Source organism: Microtus ochrogaster, unplaced genomic scaffold (genome assembly GCF_000317375.1).
Source record: "Microtus ochrogaster isolate Prairie Vole_2 unplaced genomic scaffold, MicOch1.0 UNK59, whole genome shotgun sequence".
In the NCBI taxonomy this organism is placed as follows: Eukaryota; Metazoa; Chordata; class Mammalia; order Rodentia; family Cricetidae; genus Microtus; species Microtus ochrogaster.
Genome location: NW_004949157.1, coordinates 2,245,941 through 2,271,195, shown reverse-complemented (window position 1 = coordinate 2,271,195; position 25,255 = coordinate 2,245,941). Strand labels below are relative to the sequence as shown.

At 34.4% G+C, this 25,255-nt stretch overlaps 1 protein-coding gene across 10 annotated transcripts in view; it reads right to left on the bottom strand.

Annotated features, from left to right (window-relative positions):
• Positions 1 to 1,903: 1,903 nt before the first annotated feature.
• Fmr1 (fragile X mental retardation 1) overlaps positions 1,904 to 25,255 on the bottom strand; it is a 42,435-nt gene continuing 19,083 nt past the window's right edge. For 2 of the 10 annotated variants that reach the window (XM_005369746.2, XM_026777356.1), the window contains 12 exons: positions 22,856 to 22,949; positions 22,656 to 22,772; positions 20,348 to 20,518; positions 20,157 to 20,235; positions 16,194 to 16,303; positions 14,283 to 14,417; positions 13,732 to 13,794; positions 11,485 to 11,571; positions 8,777 to 8,972; positions 7,125 to 7,307; positions 6,400 to 6,482; positions 1,904 to 4,265 (listed from right to left, as the gene is read on the bottom strand). In XM_005369746.2, coding sequence (XP_005369803.1) covers positions 4,155 to 4,265; positions 6,400 to 6,482; positions 7,125 to 7,307; positions 8,777 to 8,972; positions 11,485 to 11,571; positions 13,732 to 13,794; positions 14,283 to 14,417; positions 16,194 to 16,303; positions 20,157 to 20,235; positions 20,348 to 20,518; positions 22,656 to 22,772; positions 22,856 to 22,949 — 1,429 coding nt within the window. In that variant the 3' untranslated portion in view covers positions 1,904 to 4,154. The remainder of the gene's footprint in view (positions 4,266 to 6,399; positions 6,483 to 7,124; positions 7,308 to 8,776; positions 8,973 to 11,484; positions 11,572 to 13,731; positions 13,795 to 14,282; positions 14,418 to 16,193; positions 16,304 to 20,156; positions 20,236 to 20,347; positions 20,519 to 22,655; positions 22,773 to 22,855; positions 22,950 to 25,255) is intronic. The other 8 variants (XM_013354673.2, XM_026777354.1, XM_026777357.1 and 5 more) reach the window with 8 other exon arrangements.

Here is a 25,255-nt window from a genome sequence, read left to right as displayed (position 1 = left end):
GTGAGCTGTTTTTCTTTTAGACTGATTCAATCTTGTGTAGCCCAGGGTGGCCTTGAAATCCTGGTCTTTTCTGGTTCATCCTCCCAAGTGCTGGGATTAAAGATGTGTGACACCAACTACAGTTAACTAGTGGCTAGCTCCACCCTCTGATTTCCAGGCAACCTTTGTCAGAAACAAACAAAATACCACATTTTCTTTTCCCAATACCATAAAATTCCATAGTATAAAAAGTATTTATAATAGTCCAAGCAATACACACTGAAGTAAAGATGTCCAAGATGTAAAATCCTTGTGCCTGCTAATCTTTTTGAGTAATCAAGACTTGTACCTGGTAAATGGCTATTTCAGAATTGAGTAGACCATAGAATATAGAAGAGAATCTAGTGCTATTATTTCAAAAATGAACAGTATTAAACTGTTCCTTAACTATTTATCTTTATACTCAACGCTCATCAGAGGCTTGCTTTTGTAGTATAGTAAATGGTGGTCAATATAGACTCACAACTGGTCAAACTACAGTAAACAAAACTGAGAAGTACTCGGCTCTAGCTGGGACATCTCTATCACACTTTCACCCCAAGGCAGGAAGACTTTTAAGAGCTAGAGGTATGGAAGGACTTCTATGGAGTGTTTTCTGGACATGACAGAGCCACTGCACACATGAACTCACAGGGACTGACCAAATGCACAAGATTGGCACATATCAAATTGCCAAAATTCCAGCAATGGTGGACATTTCACTCCTCCCTGCCTGATGAATTTTGCAGTTCATGGATGCTGGGAGGGGGGGGGGAGTGTAAGTTTTCTTCAAGGATTCAGTGCCTGATAGGTTATCCATGATCCAGGAGGTGGCCTATAACAATGGACATAAGGTAATACTAAATGGGTTCAATCAGTAGGTTTAAAAAAATACATGGCCTTTGGAGGGAAGTGTTAGTGAGCCATAGAAAGAGTAAGAAGGAAAGGAATCTGGGGTGATTGTATTCATGCAAAAATATCTCTGAAAAATTAATTTTGCTTTGTTTTCTTGAGAGGGGAATGTACTTCCCACTAAGCCTGGGGGCTTGAGTTTGATCACTGGGACACACCACGAAAATAATCAATTACAGAAAGTTGTACTCTAACCTCCACATGCACACACACAATGAAATAAAAATGGTTAAATAGCTTTTTTAAATTACAAAGATCTGCTTACTCCCCACCCCCAATGTCAGGGTATACTGATGTGTTCACAGCCATGAGTTAATGTTTAATACAGTTTACTGGAATCCTATGCCTTATCATACTGAAATTTTATGAGAACATGGAATAGAAAATTTATGTATTTTCTTATTTTACATTTATCAAAAACATTTTTTCATACACTATATTCTGACAATGGTTTTCCCTATCCCTACTCCCTCCAGACCCTTTCTACCTCTTGCCCACCCAACTTGTCTCCTTTCTCTCTTTAGAAATCACACAGACTTTGAATTTTTTTTTTAAAGAACATAAAATCCAGGATCACGTCCATATTAAATCCCAACATTCACGATGAAAGGCAAAAGGACTACCATGAGTTTGAGGTGAGGTGAGCCATTCCAAGCCAGCTTTAGTTAGTGTGATATCTGGTCACACTGATAAAGGGGTAGAGAGATATCTTATCAGTTAGTTAAGAGCAATTATAGATCTGTATAAGACCTGGGTCAGTTTCCAGCACCCATATGGTGGCTCATAGGAACCTGTAACTCCAGTTTCAGGGGATCTGATTCTCTCTTATCTTTGTGGGTATCTTCATTCACATCACACACACACATACACACAAACATGTAAAATGATTATTTGCTTTGACTCAACACATTATTTTTTGCCATTTATGTAGAAACTGAATACAGGAGCAAACAGCTGTCAGACTAATACTTTGCTTTTTCATAAGTGTAACTTTTTAATAAAAATTTACATTTAGATAAGATAAACAATCTTCAGATTTTTGAAACTTTAATAAGATTTTAAAAACATGACTTTAAACTGAAAAACACACATTTTGCACAGAAATATTGTAATATGAATCAACTCCAACTCCATTTGAAAACATGTGAATCAAATTACAGTTTTAGAAGTTAGTAATTCACATTTAAGCAAGTTAGCGCCTTGCTGAATTCAGCCATTGTAAAAAAGAGACTTAGTGCATATTTTAACAGTACACTGTGACTGTGTGTACTATTTGTTGGTTTTTCACCTTATTAAAGAAGAGTATGTTCTGGAAAGTTGGTAAATAACAGCTAACCTCCTATGACAATGTGGAATTTCCAATGGTAACAGTTACATTTTGTAACAGAATACTTTCTATAGATTTCTTTCCTATCTTAAAATTTAAAAAGCAATCATTGTAAGGATTGCGTCAACATCAATTTAGCAGAGGAAGATCAAACTTTATTGAAACTGCTTGCATACAAAATATATTGCACTATAACCAAACAAATGTCAACATAAAATCCAATCTGTTGTCGCTAATATGTACAGAGAATATTGCCCAAGAGCAGTTACATTACAAGGTCATTCTACCTTGGTTAATTATCTACAGTATTTTAAACTGAACAGCTTACAGATGATGTGTGCAAGGTACCAATTTCTGTTTTCAAATACTATACATTCCCAGAATAAATAACTAGAAATCAACATGAATGTTTGGCAATACTTTTTAAAAGACCTTTTAATATTTGTGAAACCATGTGCAGTTTGTTTCCATTTTATATGTTTATTTGTATGCAAGGAAAAGTAAATGAAAAATGAAAATTGAAAGAAACAAATTCACAAAGTACATCAGAGGCAGAACTTCGGTTTGTACGGCTCTGTACAGATTCAGTGGTACCCCTACTCGGAGTTATTTTTAAGAAAAATATAACATCTCAGAGTGAAGGTCCTTCACATATTTTTCTTCAGTAAATTTCATTCATTAAAAAAAGCGAAAAAAACTCAAAAATAAGACTCAACACATCAAAAAAGAAAAAAAAATACTTGTTAACCAATCCTATGTCTGCTTTCAATTCTGCTTATACATTAGACTTCATATTTCAAAGTTCCAAAAAAAAATTAATCTGCTTTCAATGTTTCTCAGACAAAGTACCTCTATTTCTGAGGATTATTATGTGTTCATGAAAATGACCTTCATATCTTTCCAAAATAAGCTTTAACATAAAATATGAATGAAAAACAAAACTTAGGGAGGACAAAAGAAAAAGTCTCTAAGTTGAAATTCATCATCAGGCCAAAGAGCAGGCATATCCTAACTTTTGACCAGGAAGATTTGCAAGTAGCTGAAAACATTTTTAGCCTCTCCCAAATGAAAAGATAGTTATTTCCTTTCCTGTCTATACAGAAAAATTACACATCCCTTCCAATAACACTATTTGTCATACTTCAGTGCAACAAAACAGAAACAAAAAAACAAGTCCTAGTCTTTATACTGCCTAAGCTGATGTTTATGTAAAGAAAAAAATATGGAAAGCATGCATTCTTCTATAAAGTACTAATGTTTGACAGGGTTTGCTACATCTTTAACATTTAGTGTTTCCAACTTATCTTCCCTGAACTCTGCATCCAAATATAATATTCCTACCTGCCAAGATATAAAAAAGGCACAGATCATACAACTTTTTTTTTGCTAATGAAAATGACAAATGTCACAAGACACACATTTCAGAGTCCACTAAAATACTGGAAAGTGGACCAAAACATAAACTGACACAGGACACAAAATGGCACAGAATTTCATGGAGACTTTAAATGAGACTGAAGACAGAGATCTAGTATGATTACCACAAATGTGATTTACTCAGAAAGACTAAAATGTACTGCTGAGTTATAGCCCAATGCAGGAAAATGGTCCTAATTAATAAAGACCACTGCTTAGTATTTTTTTTTAAAAAAGTAAAATCCTGCCCTGAAGTTTTAAGTGTACTTAAAAGTTACGCTTCAAATTTCAAGATCATTTTGTGCAAATCAGGAAGATTGTTTTTTTACGGCCAATATCAAAAAATTCTTTGCAGAATTTGTGTTCATTTCATGCTCTGTGCCATCTTGCCTACTACTTGTCTTTGGCCTAACAAAGTTTTCTAAAATGGAGTAAGAATTACAGAAATGGTAGAGGAAATACAACTTCAGAAATATGCATTTTAGGGTACTCCATTCACGAGCGGTTGCTGCCCATCCATACTGTCTGGCTTCTCCTTCTTCTGGTTACGATCTTTACCCATGCGCAGCCGGTTACCTTCACTGGAGGCATTCTGTAATGGTTTAGTTTGGACACTCCTTTCATTACTGCAGTCAACTCTAATCTAAAATAAGTTATAGTTGATACACACACACACACACACACACCAGATCCTACGTGAATGGCCTGACAATAATGGAAGTCTGAAATGTGACTTCCACATGTTAAAGGGAAAATAGAGGCAAATGAACCTCTGAGTTCTAGGTCAGCCAGAGATATATAAGTGAGGCTCAATCTTAATAGAAGGGGGTATGGAAATAAAAATAGAACTCTATTAAAGCATGGTAGCCTCTTTATTGATTTAGGTTTTCAAAACACTGTTCCTTAGCTGGAAAACAGTGGTCATCTCACTGTGTCAAATCTAAGAAAAAAGGTCTAAAGTTTATATTCTCCCATTTTATATTCTTCTAAGCAAACAAAAATAGTAAGGTCATTTATAACATTACTATTACTGGCTACTAGAAGATATATATGCTATATGCAGAATATATAGCATACCATATATACACACATACACAGCACAACTCACAATATCATTATATTTCAAAATGAATGTGGGAAAACAAAGAGAGACACAAAATAATGTCTTATTACAGTTTCACCAGAATGATCTCAACCAACCCATTCATGAACTAACTTTAGTTCCCACCTTTTACTTTGTCATAAGTATAATAAGCTTTTCTATACCAAAATCTCCATCTGATCCTCTAGAAACCTCCTTTGTAGCTGCTTCAAAGTCTAAATAATGGGGGACGGGAAGATGGCTCAGTGGTTAAGAGCCCCTGACGTTCTTGTAGAGGACCTGGGTTCAGTTCCCAGTGTCCAATGGTATCTCGCAACTACCTGTAACTCCAGTTCCAGGGGATCCAATGCCTGATGCACCTATATACTCATACACATAAAATAAATACATTTAATAAATAAAAAAGACATTTTAAAATTCTAAATAATGTTCTAGCATAAATTTCTGGTCTTTGTATCATCAGTCTGTATCAACTGTAGAAAAACTGTTGAGCTGAATTCTAGGAACTTGTACTTCAGGAAGAATAAGATGGCCCTATAACTTGAGTGCTGAAAAATAGAATGACAAGAGGAAATCTGGAAACAATGATTTGGAGAACTAGAATCCTAGAAAGGCATAAAAATTAATGTATTTAAAAAATAACATTCTAAGGGACATAAACTATTTTAAGTGTCAATGCTGAACACTACTAGTCTTTTTTATTCTAGTTCTTTAGAAACTACCATTAAGTTAACACTCCCTTAGATCTGGTATGAATTCTAAAGAAGGTTCTACTATAAAAAATTTGAGTTGAAATTAGCTAAGAATGTATACTGGTTTCTAGTCAGAACTCTATTTCTTGGTTTAAAAATTTAGAGTTAACAATTACAGATAAAATGAAAGAGAACATGAATTCTGAGAATCAGATACCAATGTTTGAATGAATAATACTCCACCATATGCTAGCTAAATGATTGTGGGCACTGAACCTCAGCTTCTGTTTACTTACCTATAAATTAGATAATAAACTTCTTATCTCAGTGGATTACTGTAAGATTAGGTGAGATAAAATACAGATGAAGTACTTAGTAAAGGTGCCTAGATGTGTTCAGGCAGTAAATCTGTAATCACTTAGCAACTGGTTAAGTATTGACAAAGCTACTTGAAAAGGGGTTCTCAGACTAGACTGTGCGTGTAAATGAATAGCTGACCCATGGGGCATGGAAAATATTTAGATACTTTATGTCTTATCTTATCATGACTATGGGACAGATAAAGATAATATGCTATCCATGCACTTAAAAAGGAAAGGGTAGCTGACTTTAGTTTCTTAGAACATTTCCTTTAGAATATTCTTTTTTTTTTTAAGAGAGTTAGAGAACCACCAACATCGTCTTAAAATTATAATGTGGATGCCAAAGTATTAACAAATATTTAAGGTCACATATTCTCTAGAGAAATCCTCATATTTGCATATGTGTTTCAAAGGACTAAGACTGTCCACAATTGTATCACTTTAGAAAAAATTTAATATACTACAAATTTATTATCTTTGAACATGTTTAAAAATAAAGTAAAATAACCGCTCAACTTTCAAATGGCCACATTCAAACTACTTAGATGAAAAGAATCACCTAAGTTTTACCTGCAAAGATCCATCAGCTGTTCTTCCTTTAGCTTCTCTTGGATTACGTGGACGATTATCTGTTCGGGAATGATCATCATTTCCTGTATGAATATTTTTAGAATGTCAACAGTTAGTGACTCTAAACCATTTGCTTTAAATTGTTTATTTTCAGATTCCCCACTTAGACTAATAATAGAAGCTAAAATGTAATGGAAAGTCTACCAATTCCAAATATACAACAGTTAATAATAATCTATTCTCCTAACAAAAAACCCAAAATATTCTGAAGGTATTATTTTATGAATCAATAGGTCAATCTGGATTAAGAATCAGATGCTGATTAGAAACCCCAAATAGTATGAACCAGTTATCATTATTTATTCATAGATTCCAAAAATCATAAAGAAGGTGTCATTTGCTATGAAGATAAGTACAAGACAGGTTATATCAGCAAGATTTACTTTTTATTCAGCTTCAAACAGTTAACAGTATACCTTTAATCTTTATTTTTCTTTAAAAATATTACATTTTTATTAATTTATTTTTGGGTGGGTATGTGTTGGGGTACATATACCACAGCTTACATGTAGAGCCAGAGGATAATATAGTTAAGAATCACTTCATTCCTTTCATCATGTGGGGGATTGAACTAGGGTTTCAGGTTTGGCAGCCAAGTACCTTTATCTGTTGAGCCACGGGACTGGCCCTTAACCTTTACTTTTCAGTTATGTAAACCACTATACCTTTGAAGCCTCCTCCTCTTCCTCTTCCTCCTTGTCCTCTTCCTCCCCCGCCACGCCGCCGTCCGTCTCCTCTGCGCAGGAAGCTCTCCCTTTCTTCCTCTGTTGGAGCTAATGACCAATCACTGAGTTCGTCTCTGTGGTCAGATTCTGTTTCAGAAGCATTTGATGCTTCAGAATTAGTTCCTATCGAGAGTTAAAAGTTATATACCATTGTCTGATTTTAAAAAGAGGTTAACAGAAGCTTCCAGAGATGAAGTTTCAGGGGTGATTCAATATTCTTCCCAATTTAGAAGCCTACCAAAGAATATACTCATCTTCTATGTTTAAAAACAAGTAATTTTAAATTCAAAATGAAGGGCTTGCCATATCTAAAGTTATTTTAGTTATAATATTTCTTTTAAAAGAAAAGGTGTTTTGTTAGCTATCTAAGTTCAGACCTGAATGTGCCATGTCTTTAAATAACCGTGATCATGAAGGGAAAATTGTCTTTAACACAATACTTTGATAATCAAAACTTGAATAATGACAGCTTTTAATATTAAGTACAGGGACAGAAGAATGTATACATTTTGGCCAACTCTAAAAGGGGCCAATAACGGCCACCATGACATTTATGTCTCAGGGAAGAGTCTCTTGTGGGATTATCCCCAATAAAAGGGGATATGCATTCCTGAATGCAAGACCCACAGTCTTCCCTCCCTCTCTCAGTGGACTGACTGAACAAAGGCTCACTATAAAACATCTCATTATGTCTGAGGTTTAATGAGGGGATTGGGAGTGGGGGAAAAAGATCTCCACAGTGAGGTGGAAATTTATTGGTCAAAAGAACTGTTGGGAGAAGGGTTAAGGTTATGTTCAAGGCTGGCTTTAAGAGTAGGTGTCTCTCCCCACTCTGAAATATCAACTCTACTACCTCTCTCTCTTCCTCTGTTGGAGCTAATGACCAATTATAGCTTCACCATTATAGCGTCACTCCTGTGGATCTTGAAGGCTTTTCCATCTTAAAGAGTTCCCTTTTGAAATGCAAATATTGGTGAGATGGATTATACCTTATACCATCATTAGCAAGTTACATAGTAGATACACAGTTGAGCAAGAAAGACAGTAGGAACTCGTAGGTGGGCACTGGGTTCACTGAAAGTTACTGGGAGAAAAGAAAGAAGCACGGACAGAAGAGCTGGGAAGGCAAAGAGACACTTCGCCTACTTCTTGACTGTGCCTAGGGCTGACTTTGGCCATGCCACTCAAAATCACCTTATGAGCCACAGGATGCAGACCCCTGATTTACACAGTCCATCCAGCAAGTATGACCAGCACATGCCTGACAAAAAATGAGCCACAGTACACAAATGAAAAAAGTTTTGGCTATACAGTAATAAAATCAGGAGAGGTCTTAGGTCATCAACACAAAAGGGTGTAAGCAGATTTATCCCCAATAAGAATATGGACAGAACTCACAACTGCCCTGTGAACTATGTGTGTCATTAGCAGGCTTTCACTCTACATGTCTCTTGAAACACAATTTGACCCACTGTGAGTTGGAAACCATGTAGTGAGAAATTGTTATAATGGAGTTCTAATGAATAGTAGAGATTAGCAGCTATTAAGTCTAGGAACAGATAAAGTTACTGAGGAAAATGCTTAGTTTGTACCTGAAGTATATCCAGGACCGCGTCTGCCGTGCCCCCTATTTCTGTAAGGTCTACTACCTCGACCCATTCCTTGACCATCATCAGTCACATAGCCTTTTTCCTTATCTGTACGATTTGGTGGTGGTCTAGAACTAGCTCCAATTTGTCGCAACTGCTCATCAATTTGTAATCTCTCCAAACGCAACTGGTCTACTTCCTATTTAAAATATACAAGATAACAGTAAAAATAATTTGACATTTTACTTAGTAATACCTTTCCTTTTCATCAGATAAAAAGTATACTGGAAATATTTCACTTTCAGTTCTAAATTTATAGTAAACACTGTTAACACAGAATTATCAGGAAATTGAATGGTCTTAAAAAGAAAATTACTATTGATACACTTACTGATGGTAAGACTTAAGAGATATAACAAAAACACTCACTTTTAAAGTTATATTGAATAAATTTAAGGTTGAGTGATTTGGCACTACTATTCAATTAGTCTATGGATAAGGCAGAGATATGTTAGTTTGGGGACTTTTTGATGTAAGGTTGACTAAAACAATACTAAAAAGTATGAAAATAAAGATAAGTGACACACATTTAAGGTTTAATCAACTAACTTTAAAATAATCACACATTATAAATAAGCTAAATAAAATTATTTTTTCAGATAATATTTTAATTTACAAAGTATTATGCTTGGGTATTTTTTAAAGAACAGGTATTAAGGACCACTTATTTTGAATGAACTAAAAGTGCTAATATTCCTTTATATTAAGGGGGAGAACCCTAGGTCTCACATCAAAATACCTAGAACTCACATCATGCCTTGAATACCGCTTAAAATACTAAAACTCTGCTTAAACAAATATAACAAATATGAATTGAGTTGAACAAAATAAAATCAACTCCAAAATCCACTGACAGATCCTTAAACACAGTATGTGCAATAATTTGGATTCTGTTAAATCCAGATGAAACTTCATATTAACCCTTGACTTTCTAACATACCCATGAGCATCTCACTTATTAGCTAGATCTTTAACTACAGCAAATATTCAGTGTATCAGTCAAGAAGAGGCCACAAAATCTAAGTTTTCAAAATGTTCGTTCTGACATCTGGGAAAGAAAAAGAGTCAGACTAAGAACAAATCCACAGTGAATTTTACTTGTTCTCTAAACCAGAATCTATAATAAACTGGGTAGGGAAAAGAAAAGGCTATAGCTAAGTGAGTGGCTCTCCCTAAAAGTCTATTTTTAGCTCATGGAATGTGTTATCTAGATATTGAATAACAAAATGAATTCCAGGGTTATTCTACTTAGGCAAAGCAGTTAGTTTTGGTGAGATGCCAGACCCAACCAAAAGATGATTTGGTGATGGAGAGCATGGCAACGGGACAGCTGCCAATAATCAGACAAGATATTTAATAGAGGAAAATAAATTAAAATATCTAAGAAAGAGCATTAATTGAAAAAAAACAAGGACATGATACAATGCAATCCTTTCTATCTAGTAATTATTTTAGCTAACATTATAAATGAAAACACATACAACAGATTGCACATAAAACACACTGTCCAACAAAAAATAAATAAGCAAATCAAAGTGGCATCCTACCCATGCAAACCTTGCTGGATGAAACCTTCCCACTTTTACTTATTAACTGACCACGATTAAGAATGAACAAAATGACCAGGTACTGCACCGTTTTTCCTTTCATTCTTACTACAGACTCATTCACATTTTATTCTTTAAGTCAGCAAACACGTCTTGAGATAGTATCATAAATGAAATAGAACTTAGATTTATTTCATAGATTTTTTTTCAAAAGACCTATGTAATAATTCTGGTATTAGGTATTTTTTTCAGAAATAAGACATTATAAAAATGAAAACAGTTAAGATTTCATTTCATTAAATTTTATGACATTTGTGCCAAAGGGAATTTGAAAAAGCATTTAGTGTAGGGAAGTGACTTGCCTAAAGTCACATAGTTCATAGTTGTATTGCCAATCCCGTGCTCTTTTCACTAATAGCCTCCGGGTTCCTACTTCCCAGCTTGCAAACTAAAGGAGGCATAACAGTAACAACAGTAAGATGAGCATATACAATAAGACACAGTAGTTTTTATTTTGATTAACATAATATAGAGAAAAGTATGAAGGGTAAACATTTAAACAGAAGATAATGACGTGCTAGGATTTCCTTAATAAATGACATAAGAGGGACAACAAATGCAAGTGCTATAGACACAAAATTTAGATTGAAAACATCCACAAAAACTAGAAGGTTCAACTATATTGAAGATTATGTATACACACACACACACAAAGAGGATATATACACACAAATATATATCCTATATATCCTCTTAATATACCTCTTAATATAGTTGAACTTTCTAGCTTTTTTTGTACACACACACACACACACACACACACACACACACCTCTAAATTGACTCTAAGGGTTTAACAGAAGAATAACCATAAATATAGGAATATATTAAAACTGGGATATTAGCCCTAAGATTTACAATGAAAAAAATTACAAAAAATAAAATCAAGAAATGAACTAAAACAATGCGAATATTTATTACTTTTTACAAGATCATACATTGTTATGCATAGCTCAGAGAGATCATAGTTTTGGAAAGATTTACTATACATCTTGTAATAACTTAGCACAAGAAGATTAGAAGTTAAAAGTCATCCTGTTCTTACCTTTAAATAGTTCAGATGATAATCCAAAAGAACAGTGGCATTAGCGATGCTGTCTTTTGTTCCCACAAAAACAAATGGTACCATTCCCTGAAAAAGAAATTGGAAGAGTAAACCTAAAGAACTAGTGATGATTAATCTAAAAAAAATGGCAAAACAACACAACATACACACACACTCACACTTAATCCGTACCATAGGGTCTGCCAAGCAACAAGCAAACAAACATCTTTTTAAAATATAAATCAATATGTAAAACCAGGTTTTACATCTGAATAAGGGCAGATCAATATAGTGATTCCTTAAAAACCAGAAGGTTTTAAAAGACTATCATTTAATGTTGGCAAAATAACAAACATACAACTAAAAATTATATAAGCTTTAATGAGACGTGTAGTGTAAATAAGAATACTTATGTTTTGATCAATTTACTATAAGTTATATCTAAATCAAATCTAGTTTAAATTCAGATGCCAGAGACGCAAATGAAAAAACAAACTCAATTAACCAAACAATAGAATTGAAACCATGACTGAAAATTAGAATAAATTAAAACACACCACATAATCTGTACAAGAACAACAAAAATCAAAATCATAAGCATAATAAGTCCATATAAATTTCAAAAATATATTATGAAAGTCTTACAAAATTCAATCATGAGAAAACCTTTGATCCTCCATGTATACCACTTTAATATAGGGATAATTTTAAAGGTACAGTCTAAATACTTGTACTCATCAGCATAAAAGAAGCAAAAAAAAAATTCCACATCACAACCAGTAGGGAGGCCTAGCTACAGGTGCACAAAGAGGGGACAATTAAGACACATTCTAAGTTGAGAACAGTACAGTTATTTTGCTACCTAAGAAATATACATGGTTATTGGTATTCACATATTACTAATGAAAAGTATTACAGGTTATGTTTGGCAAAGCTAAAAGGTATAGGAGGCCAAGAAGCTGTCCCTTGAGGAAAGTGCCATTCTTTTCTAAAGAACATTTTCTTGGTACATGTAGAAATTGTTGGGATCCTTTTGCCTGCCTGCATTCAGTATACAGTATGTTCAAGATAGGAAGGGAAGGACACATAATTTTCTTTATACCTGTACATGAAATGTTACTGTTGATGAAGAACAAACCTGAACCATCAGAAAATATTGCTTGTAGGTTGATTATCAACTAGTAGGCAAGGCACTGCCTCCTAGAAGCAATGACTACCTGAAGTATCAAGTACCGTTGTAAACCTGTAAGGATTGATTTTCTCTTCTGTATTACAATACATAAAAATCAACCCCCAGCCCCATCAAATTGTATATTATTCTGTTTCTCACTAGCACAGTCACAGAGGCATCAGCTGTATTATTTCCAAGTGTCAAATATCACATGATGGAATATTACATGCTTTCCAGGTAATCAGCAAAATAGGCTTTAAATTTTTGTGTTGTAGATTTAATTAGGCTGAATCTGAAAAACATCATTTAAAACTATTTTCTCTTATGATATGGTACAAACTGAAGTACCCAGGAAGTACTTTAAGTGCCCCATCAGAATATCTGAATAAACTGAAAAAATATAATACCAATACTAGGACAAAGTCATTCTCTGTTCTGAGAAGTGGAATACACAGCAGAAAGAAGTATCTGATCCACTTGTAGTTATAGTTCTCTGTATAAAATGGCATTTTTGCATTTAGTCCCTTCTAATTCATACTATCCTTATTGTAAGCAATTCTCAAAGGTCAGGTTAGGGACACTGAGCTCGATGAGTTTACAGCGTGGTTGGGGAAACCAACAAGAAAACATCTAATAACATTATGCTCTGGTTGAGCACATAGGAGCATGGAGCAGGTGGGAGACCTGTGGTAGGTAGACGAGGAATGTTTCACACAGAACAGGGTCAAAGTGATATGGCAAATGCAGGAGAAAGAACAGTCCAGGTAGAATAAACCCACACTTGGGTTTCAAGTACACATCGAAAAGCAGTAAAGATTATGATAAATTTCAGAGAATTCCAAGACCTTTCCTAGGAGACACAGGGGGAAGACTGGTGGGAAACGACACCGGACATGTAAGGGGAAACCTTCTAAGTGGAATGAAGTTGTTTGAGATTTAGACCAGGGCCGTGGATCCAAATACCCACAAACATTCCTCCACCAGCCCCCAAACATGAGGCTCATTTGTAGTCTTTCTTAACAAGGGGAATAAACATTAAAATATCAACTTAAAATGTATTTTTCAAGGTTTCCTACCTGCCAAGCCTTGGGTTCAGGTTTCTGGGGTTCCCCTGCTACAACTGATGAAACCACTAACACCTAAAGCAGTATAAGGAATGCAAGTGATGTGATTAACTATAATGAACGATACACAGAAGCCTGAACGCAGGACTTTCACTGCAGGACTTCTAAACGCATTTCTAAATAGTTAGGTTAGTTCTAATAGTGAAAACCAGTTTCTAGAATATGACTTTAAGAAGTAACTAGCATATCTAAAAGAAGGTACACTTTGACTTACAACACCTGCAAAATTTAAGGAGTTACAGCATGGAAAAAAAGAAGTCCACCCTCAACAGAAAAAAGTGACCCCATTAGGTTTACAGCTTAAGATTTGTCACTGTGAATAAATAAAAAAATATCCATTACTTTGGTTTGTAATCTTATATGGTATCAATCTTATGTGAAAATATAGAATTATGAGTAGCCTACAAATCTAACCAGAGAAAAAAAAGCTCAAATACCAAATGTGGCATCTGAGCCAAAGATACTACTTTTAGTGTGGTTAGAGGTGACAAATTAATTCTTACCCTCTGGACTTTTGTACTGTTAGGTTGAGAAAAATGGGTGCTGTTTTCCTTTGTATCTAAATGTTTCTTTTCTTCAGAGGAATTAGGTCCAACCCTTGAATTATTGGAAGGTAGGGAATTTGGTGGCATAATTTCCTTGATAAAAACATAAAACACAAAAGATAAAAAAGTACCAATTTTAAAATTATTTAGTTCCAGTACTGTGTCAATGACTTCTTTTTCTTAAGCACAGCCACTTAATTATTTATAAAGATATCTTATAATTCAACATATTAGGAACAATAAAAATGTTTAAATTTCACCTTTTCCCATTAAGGATGATGTTTAAGAATACAGATTACTATGAAGTATTTTGACACATAAAATTATAGGGGGTAAAAATTATGCAATTTAAAGCCAAATCAGGGACTAGAGGTGATGGCTTAGAAGTTATGAGCATGTACTTTGGTTTCCAGCACCCATGTAAGACAGCTCACAAGTGACTGCAATTCCAACTTGAGGGAATCTATTCTCTCTCTCTCCAATGTTCTCTCTCTCTTCCTGACACACACACATACAACACACATTGTAATAGATAAAAATAAATCTTAAAAAACACTAAGTGGATTTAACTTCAATTAAAATTATCTTTTGCAAAAGAAGGCTAGCTAGTTAATGTGTACATTATGACCCTGTGTGGATAGTATCTTTTTTGAATTTTTATTGTTTGACTACTTCATGAATTGATATGACGCATTTAAGTCACTATCGCCCATACTCCTATTTTGCATTTCACTCTTGCACCAATAGAAACTGTTTTCTCAAAGTCACCTACTGACATTGTCTTCTTTTAGTGTGTTGATCCACTGAGTTTAGAAGAGCTACCTGCCTGAGTACAGGAAGGGGGTTATTCGATGGAGCACAGACAACTCATCTGTGGCTACAGCACTGAAAAAAAGGACAGGCTTTCACAATGACCACTAATTGACAATAGTCCCTCTAGAGGGTTGCATTTCACATGAATTATTTTTAATTCAGATACAGACACTCATTTCATTTTGTAAAATGTATTAAAGATGTTTAGCTGAAGCAACATAGCTAAAACAGACAGTGAATTGGCAGGAAAGTAAGAGTAGTTTTAGATAGAAGATAAGAAACTGCACTTTTTTTAATTTAAAGATAAAGTAGATAGCATATTGGGAGTACAACTGCATCAAGGGTCATGTTCTCCCTTCCCACGCTCCATATAACACTTCAACAACTACCAATAAGCATATATTCAGGTAGATAAGAATGAGGGTTATAAAAGTCAAATAGGATGCTAAGGGAAGTGATCTTATGTGCAGAAAAAGCACACGCAGAATGAACACACTTATTACACAACCTTCAAACAAAAGCATTTACAAAGGCTTTCTATATATATTATTTACTTGTCATTAATGGCTAACCTAGTGATATGTTTTCATGACTACCCTTTATAACATTACAAAATAAGACAAATATAGGTTAAAATGACTAAAGTCCAGCATTAGAAAACATATAGACATTGGGTGACGGTGGTGCATGTCTTTATTCCCAGCACTCCTAAGGGAGAGGCAGGTAGATCTTTCTGAATTCAATGCCATCCTGGTCTACAGAGCGAGAGTGAGTTCCAGGACAGCCAGGGCTACACAGAAAAACTGTCTTGAAAAACCAAAAACCAAACCAAACCAAACCAGATATGTCTATTGTCTATAGTATCGTGCATGTCTGATAATCAGAACATTTACATTCATGCTCAGTTTTAGAGCACATGCCCAGTAGGTCAAAGTCCTGTTTTGATTCTCAGAATCACAAAAAGGAAAAAAAAATTGTATGGGTATAATATAGGAGCACTTACATTAAAAAGTCAAATAAAATAGACAAACCAGAAACATAAGCACTATTACATACCTCTTCTTGTGGGACATTTTTTTCATTTTCAGCCTCAATCCTCACCCTCACAACTCCTGACTTGTCCACAATCTCTTGAATCAGTTTCCCATTTTTTCCTATTACTTTGCCTAAAAAATAAGTAATTCATGTTTGGCTTTAAGAAGATATACTCAAATCCTACAAGCACATTCCACTATTAACTATCTTACACATTCATATATGCATACTGGATTATAGTATTAATAACAGAAGTTTTTAAGAAGATAGTTTAATTAATAGTCTCTTTGATTAGGTCATTATTTAAACTCCTTTGGTCAGTTACTACAATTGATTAATACTTGTGAATTGATGGAATAATTTTGAAATTTTAAAGTAATTCAAAGAGAACCTCTTATTTCACCTAAGAGTGTATGCTTTAAACTTGCTGGTATTTACCATTCTGGAAAGCTCTATAAAAGGAACTACAAAAAAGAAAGATAACAAATGTATTTTCTCATTTGACAATGCCAATCCTTATCTAGCTCTGATTCACATTTCCTCATTTATATGTAGGAACTAATTTTAGAATTGTGTATGGCACATCCGCAAATGATATTTTCTTAAATTTCAAAGGAGCTTAGGAAGCTATCATAATATCTAAAAGGAACAAAAATTCTTCATGTCAATGTTACTAACAGAATGTTATTTCTTTGCATTAGTGACAATTCAAAGTAGCATATTTACAGGTAAAGCACACTTCCAGATAATTCCAAAATCGGATGAAAAAGCTTAGGAATACTTTCCAGTAACATCTGTTGAAACTCAGAAGAATCAAGTTCTAGTAATAAATACCACTTGATTGTTTGCCTCATTTTATAAAATTCAATTATATACAAAACTGGAGCATGATTGCTTTCAGTCACCACGAAACATCAGTGTAAAGTAAAAATTTACAAATTAAACACTAATAATTCTCTAAACCTATGTATGTCGCATACCAGAGTCCAAGGACTCAGCCATGAAACGTAAAGCATTTATACAAACCATGACAGAAGTGCTGCTATATGCTTATTCTACCTCCTAATTTGAGGCAAAACTGGTGAAAAGGGAAGTCAAAAGTTGCTTACAACTAGTCTAAATAAGAATCTAGCAAAAGATCTTCTTGCAGAAGGATTCATGGATCTTGTAATCAGAGCCACAGTTTTGACATTCTTGCTGTGTATGGCTTCTTCACTCTTCTACCATGAGCTCTGTCTGGTCAGTGGTTAGAGACCAGAACTCAAGCTACTAAACCAGGATTCATAATTTAAATCTGTTATTAATTATTTCTGCTTTACTCTTCTTAATATGAATACCAAGTATATACAGAAAACCTACCTTAAGTCTTCCCGGTTGGTTTTTCCTGTATAGTCCTTATATATCCATAAATGTTGATTTTAATAAAGGTATAAATTAACATACAGAAAACTGGGATTTTAGCATGTTTCCATTAAGAAAATACCTTGACTACCCTAAGTACTGGTGACTAAACAAACTCACTGTAAAAGTGTATAAAGAAAAAGCAAATTTTTAAGGAAGATAAATTGGTGTACATACTAAAGAGGGCTTGTGAAAAACAGATAAATCAGTAGGTGAGACTCTACAAAACTCATGAAATACTGATTACATCTCCCCTGAACTCCTGCCTAGCAGACCTTAGGGAAAAATGCTTTCTGAACAAGCCCAGAATTCCCATTATTATGGCATACCTCCCCCAAACAGAATTCTCTCATTTACTAAAAGTATAAACACAGCAAGAGAACTCATTAGGCTGATTTACTGCAACAGGCTTTCTGGTGAAAACAACTTTAAACATCCTCTATATTCAATGCAAGACTACAGATATAATCTCTCTTTCCTCTTTGGTAACAGTCTAATCCTATATTATAGTTATTTACAAATTCAAAAGGAACAATCTACTATAATTCTGTCTTGATGAAATGGAGTAGTTATGGATATACAAAAGAGAACATATAGTTTCCTCCTTTGCCCAAAACTGTGTTGGGTACTACGCATACTCACACCTCAATTAAGCTGCTGAACCATTACCACATTCATATATGTGATAAATGAAGTAAAAGACTCTTACTCTCAACAGCTAAACCAGATATCCAAAGTCACACAGCTACCAATTACATCTAAGCATTTCACCTACCATAGCACCATCAAAATAAACTAAATGGACATCCACAGGTCTAATATAATTACTTCATCCTGTGCTATGTATATATCTTCTATACAACTGATATGTGTGCTACTACAATAACACCACATTCACATACTTCTGTTTTCATATTCATGTGAGCTACTCATTTTGCTAGTATTTGTACTTTATCTTAAAACTGTTTTTATTAATGGGAAAAATAGTATGATATTATTTGGAGTTAGGCTCTTGCTAGGTGTACCCCATGCTGGCTTTGAATTGTGATTCTTCTGCCTGTCTCCTGAACGCTGGGCTATTTCTAGTTCTTTTAAAATGACACTGGGGGAGCCGGGCGGTGGTGGCGCACGCCTTTAATCCCAGCACTCGGGAGGCAGAGGCAGGCGGATCTCTGTGAGTTCGAGGCCAGCCTGGTCTACAAGAGCTAGTTCCAGGACAGGAACCAAAAGCTACGGAGAAACCCTGTCTCGAAAAATCAAAAAAATAAAATAAAATAAAATGACACTGGGATGCCAGGTGGTGGTGGTACATGTCTTTAATCAGGAGGCAGAGACAGGCAGATTTCAGAGTTTGAGGTCAGCCTGATCTCCAGAGTGAGTTCTATGACAGCCAGAATTGTGTTATACAGAGAAACCCTGTCTTGAAAAAAAAAAACAACCAAAATATATATTACACGTGACACTGGAAGATGATTATGATTGCACTTTGACAAAATGCAGCCTACAAATCTTTTAAACTATGTACATAAAATACATAGGAAGTTTGTTCATTTTAAGCTATAAGAGATTAAGAGGCTATATGCCTGAATCTCATTTATAAACTCAAACTCAAAACACATTTTGTTTTTTAATATATAAAGCTATACCTGGTTTTGGTATGCTCTCTCAAACACAGCTGAATTATTTGAGAATGCCAGTAAAGAGTTCCTATACGTTATCCATTACTCTAATGATTAAGAAACACCAGTAATCAATTCAAAAGGTGGAGTTGAGTTACCACTGATTCCAACTCCATAAAATCCTAAGGATATTTTGAGTTAATTTATATTTCAAACTTAATAGATCTAAGTAGAACATATCCAGATCTTGAACTCAGATAACTGACACAAATGCTATGATTTTATCAGATATCGCCAAACTAAAGACCTCAATTCTCATTCATTCTGAAAAAAATTAATGCTGTGATAAAAATATGCTAAGATGTGGGATGTCCTTCTGTATATGTGTTGCTTTCATTGGTTAATGAATAAAGCTACTTTGGCCTATGGCAGGGCAGATTATAGCCAGGTTGGAAGAGATATAAATAGAGAGTAGGTGGAGTTAAAAACACACTATGGAGCTGCCAAAGGAGGCAGATGCCTCTTGCCCAAGAAGTAAGAGGTAACAAACCATGAGCCGCGTGGGAGTAAATGGAAATGGGTTAATTTAAGATGTAAGAGTTAGTTAATAAGAAGCCTGAGCTAAAAGGCTAAACATTGTTCTAATTAATATAGTTTCTCTGTGATTGTTCAGGTTTGGGCGGCTGGGAACAAAAGAACAGGCTCCGTTTACACTATGGGGAGGTTAGGTAAAATTTATCCTTTCAAACATTTATAAGTCTGAACTAACAAAGTATTTCTTGCATATCTTCTGAAGATAGAATTTTTGAATATATATTTTCTAAACACTGTAGGAACAGGTTACATTTCAAAGATTGCTCCAATTAGATTATACATTTTAGTGAGGAAAAGAGACTTAACTGTTCGAGAAAAATGTGTACAGAATTTTATTTTTGTGGTATATATAAAGTTATTTTTGACTTACCTACTAAGTTACGTGGAACTTGTATGACATCTTCAGCAAATTCCAGAAAGCTTCTAGCCTTTTTCACTGCATCTTGATCCTAATAAAGAGGGGTGAGTGGGTGTAGTATCAAGCCAAAAACCATTTGTCATTTGAAATACTGTTTGTTTTATTTGGGGTGGGCAAACTGCATTATATAGTGAAATAGTTACCTCTCCATAAATATGAAATGTGCAGGTATCCTCATCTAAATCAATAGCAGTGACCCCAGGTACTTTTCTGGCTTGCTGAATATTAGCACCATGAGTACCAATAGCTAGACCCATCAGATCATCTCGTACGATAAACTGTTCATGAAATCTTGAGGCAAGTTGCCTTGAACTCTGAAGAAAAATGCACAACTTATTAACATGCTTTATCAATTATGAAGACAATTTCATTTAGCTCAGCCACGTAAATTATCTTGACCCTATATATCAGGGTCCTATAAACTGCTTTATTTGAAAACTAATTTTAAAATCACACATAACTTATTTTTAGGCTACTGAAGCTCTGTGCCAATAACATTTTTTATTAACAGGAAATAACCTGACAGTTTTTCAAGGTTACTTTTGAAAGCCTATTTGCAAGGCTGCCTTTGTTATTCAATGGTATCCACAATGTAATAATTAAGAAGCAGACAAAATAATCCCAATTAAAAAACAGTTCACTAGGTCTGACAGACTCGCTGCAATTTAAGTTAACACAATTAAAAACACTATCTGAAAGGAAAAAATTATTCTGTATACTTTTATTATGGATATGTTAGTACTTTTTCTAAAAATGGTGTCATTTTCTTAATGCATCACCAGGTATGGTGGATCTTAATATTTTGCTGAAATGTGTCAGTAAAACAACACACTCCCCACTCCCTAAACCCAAGGAAAGGAATCTAAAATTTTCTAGTTGATCAGTTAAGTGAACACTTACAGAATATACAGAATTCTCAAACTGGTTTTGCATATGTGTTCAGAGTCTGTAAGACTTTGTGATCTGGATCCACAAGCTTGATGAACTCTTTAAAATATTCAGTGATGACAAAACTAAGTTCCAATGATACCCCACATATGTGGATAATCACTCTCTTTAAGTAGCATATCAAAATTGAATGTTTAGTTCTAGCATGCCATTAATGAAAACCAAACAGATTAGTGGCTCATGTTGAAAAATGGGTATTTTTTTATAAGGATATATGAACCCCTTTAATATTAGTAGTGAAGAAAATAGTCATGCAAACTAGTTTATCATTATTCAACACACCTGATAATTTGAATGAATGAATATATCTAATGTAAGAAATTTAAAAGAAAAGTTATTTTTAAGATAATAGTAGTGAGGTGTACAAAATCTTCTAAGATTTTCCAAGGAGCCACGTTTTTGGATCTTGATTCATTAGCCTGGTTCATTCTTCCCATTGATAATTTATGGACACACATAAACTAAAAATATGGCAAAGAGCATTCAAGAAGAATTAGATGCTTAAGAAGAGGTGTAGGAGTATATTTTCATAATACACATAATGAAATTAAGAAGGCTGTTGTGGTCTAAAAGTTACAAGAAAATCACTAAACAAACCACAAAATTGTGAACATGAGGGACATCAAGAAAGAATAAGAACAAACAAAAACAAAAAACAAAACAAAAAAACTGATCAGACTTCAGTGGTCATTTGGAAAACAAATGTAAATTTTTCCTTTCCTGCTAAGAGTTCACCAATCACACATCAAGTTAGAAAGTGGCAGTTTTCATATCCTTGACTACCTTTTCTCTTAAACTGCAATTTGAAACTCCCCCTTTCTTTTGCTATATCTACTGATGATTCCCCTTAACAAAATGAATAATGATGAGGGATTCTTCAATTTGTCAGAAATCTACTTGAGCTGGTACATTAAAATAAAATCCATTTAGTTTCTATGGTAATGGATGGAAGTACTAGATAGTCATTATCAATGAAAATAAATGTATGGTGATGGCAATTATTGGAGGATTAATAAAAGTAGATAAAATGCACCTTAAGAGACGAAATAGTAAGTTAGGGAAATAGCCTCTGGCAGGAATCTGAAGACAGGAGTTTTAAAGAGTGACAACCAATTAGAATGAAGAAGTTCTATACCCTTTTAAACAGAGATAAACATACATAATGAAAGGAATAAGATTAGATATTTAAATACTTTCTAGTACTTTAATGATAACAATGTTACATAGAAGCATTGTCTCACTTTATGGCAGCATTGACAAACTTTTGGTAAAAATGAATTATTCAAAAATTTCCTTAAAATACATGACCGCTGTGTAATTTCAAAACATCAGGCATGAAAACTTTAGTATTATACAATTTAACTTTTAGTATTATACAATTTAACCTCCCAAAATATGGGGAACTAGGAAATAGTAAATAAACAAGCTGCCCATACTTGAACTTGAAAACTATACAATTATTTCTGGACAGCTTTACCATCAGTGCTAGGGAAAGGAACATACCTCCAGTTGTTTACTGGCTTCTTCATTTCTCAGTATAAGAGACAGCTTAGTGCGCAGACTTCGAAAGTGCATGTCAATCAACATGTGTGCTCGCTTTGAGGTGACTTCATTGATGGACTAAGTGATTTAAAGTTAACAACACTGTTACCAAAGCAAACATCCCAAATGGAATAAACCAAACTACCATTCAAAACACTCACCAAAATGACCAGCTGATAATTTTCTGGATCATAAGTTACAGAAAAGGCACCAACTGCCTTTTTAAAATCCTTATGGGCTGATTCTTTGGCACACCTAGAAATAAAAAATATTTATCATTAACATGAATGATCACCAATCACTAGCACAAATATATGCAGACAGAATTACACTAAGACGAATCAAGGATTTATACTAATTTCTTTTATTGAAAATGTTTGATTTTTATAAAAGTTATGTTTTTTTTTATTATACATCTTTGAAATAGTCAAAGCAAACACCTGATATAATAAAGAAAGGGTAAAAAAGCAGCTAATACTTTTTTGAGAATTTCATACATGGCACTGCATCTATATCACCTCCCCCTAGCTATTTTTAAAATATTTACCAATCACATGCATGGTGTTAGCATACACATGGTGTATGTGTGGTGTGAGAGAATTATCTGTATTCTGTCAATCATGTTATAAATAAACGATGATTGGCCAGGCAGGAAATATAGGTGGGAAAAAACAGACAGGAAGAAATGATGTAATGAGAACAGGAGAATTCTGGAAAGGAGGAAGCTGATTCCTCCCACTCTTGCCCAGACCATCGAAGCAGCAGGATGTGATCTGCCCCACTGAAAAAACGTACTGAGCCACATGGCTAACATAGATCAGAAAAATGGGTTAATTAAGATGTGAGAGTTAGCCAGTGAGAGGCTAGAGCTAATGGGCCAATCAGCTTATAATTTATGGAAACTTATGTGTGATTTTCTTTGGGGCTAAACAGTTGTGGAGGTAAAGGGAGGGACAAAAACCCCAACAACAAATGGCCCCCTTCATTGTTACATAAGTGGGCACATGTGGGCCATGGCATGCATGTGGAGATAAAGTAACAACTTATTGTTGTTGGCTCTCTATTCCCACTATGTGAATCCCAGGGATCAAATTCAGGTTGTCAGATGTGGCAACAAACACACCTATAGAGTCATCTCAGGAGCTCTAGCTTTTCATTCCTCCCCTCCCTTTTGCAGATGTAATCTCATCATGTTATCCTAGGTAAGCCTTAAATGCAGTTATGTAATTGAAGCCTTTACCTCTCGAATGTTGAGATTATAAGCATGTACCACCACACCTGGCTAAACAGTTAGGCTCTTAAGGAATTGCTATTAGGTTTAGATAGTTCAAGAAGCCACATTTAGGGGAATCACTACATTCTGTGTAATTCCTGATTTTGCTTACACATAAGTCAATATTGTTCATGGACCAAACTGACACTTGTGGAGATAAGCTACAAGATGTTGTGGAATATTAAGATGTGTTATATTTGTTCATGCTGTGGAACATTTATTTTAATGATGAAGAGATGTGCTGCCTTCTTTTATATTGCATTTGTTTAACTCTGTGAAGCTGTGTGACTTTGCCTGTCTAAAACATCTGATTGGTTTAATAAAGAGCTGAATGGCCAATAGTGAGGTAGGAGAAATGATAGGTAGAACTGGCAGGTAGAGAGTATAAATAGAAGGAGAAATCTGGGAGGAGAAGATCAGGAGACAAGAGAAGGAGGAGGAGGATGCCAGGGGCCAGCCATCCAGCCACACAGCCAGACATGGAATAAGAAGTAAAGATATATAAATAAACGAAGGTAAAAAAGCCCAGAGGCACAATGTAGGTGGGATAATTTAAGAAAAGCTGGCTAGAAACAAGCCAAGCTAAGGCCAGGCATTTATATGAAAGAATAAGTCTCCATGTGTGCACTTACTGGGACCTGGGTAGTGGGCCCCCAAAAACTAAAAGGAAAAAAACAACTAACTACGATGAATGGGGTGTCTGAATTTCTCTTCTTTTTTCTTTTAAAGTAAATCAGCTAAGTGTGTTGAAAGAGAGCAGCAAGCATAAAATAATGACTTGCTTATATTATCTCTAAAATTAAGGAGGATTTCTATGTAATCTGAATATGAAATTTATCTACAGTAGAAGTTCACATCAGACTTAAAGCCCCTTTTAAAAAAAAAACCAATCTCCTATCTGAAGTGTTTAACGTTATTCCAGATAAAAGATCATAGACAGGACTTTTACAAACCTCTTTGGCTTTAACCAAGTATGTATTTTTCTCAAAATACTTTATCAAAAAAAGGAAAGCATCAGTAGAAAACTTTATAGTCATAACTTTTGATAGTATTATCATTTTGTCATTTTCAAAATATTAAGTACTTATGAAAAAAGTTGGTTTAGAGAACTTGATGTATATTATACACTTTAGCCAAATATAAGGTAAGCTTAAACAAATACAAAATGTGCTTGAGTATATAACTAGTAAAAAACATTTTTCCCTTCTTTACTGCAACCAAACTACTTTTGCCAAAGTTCAATGAATTTAAAAACATTCTATTTTTTTTATTTTTTTTAATTTTTTTT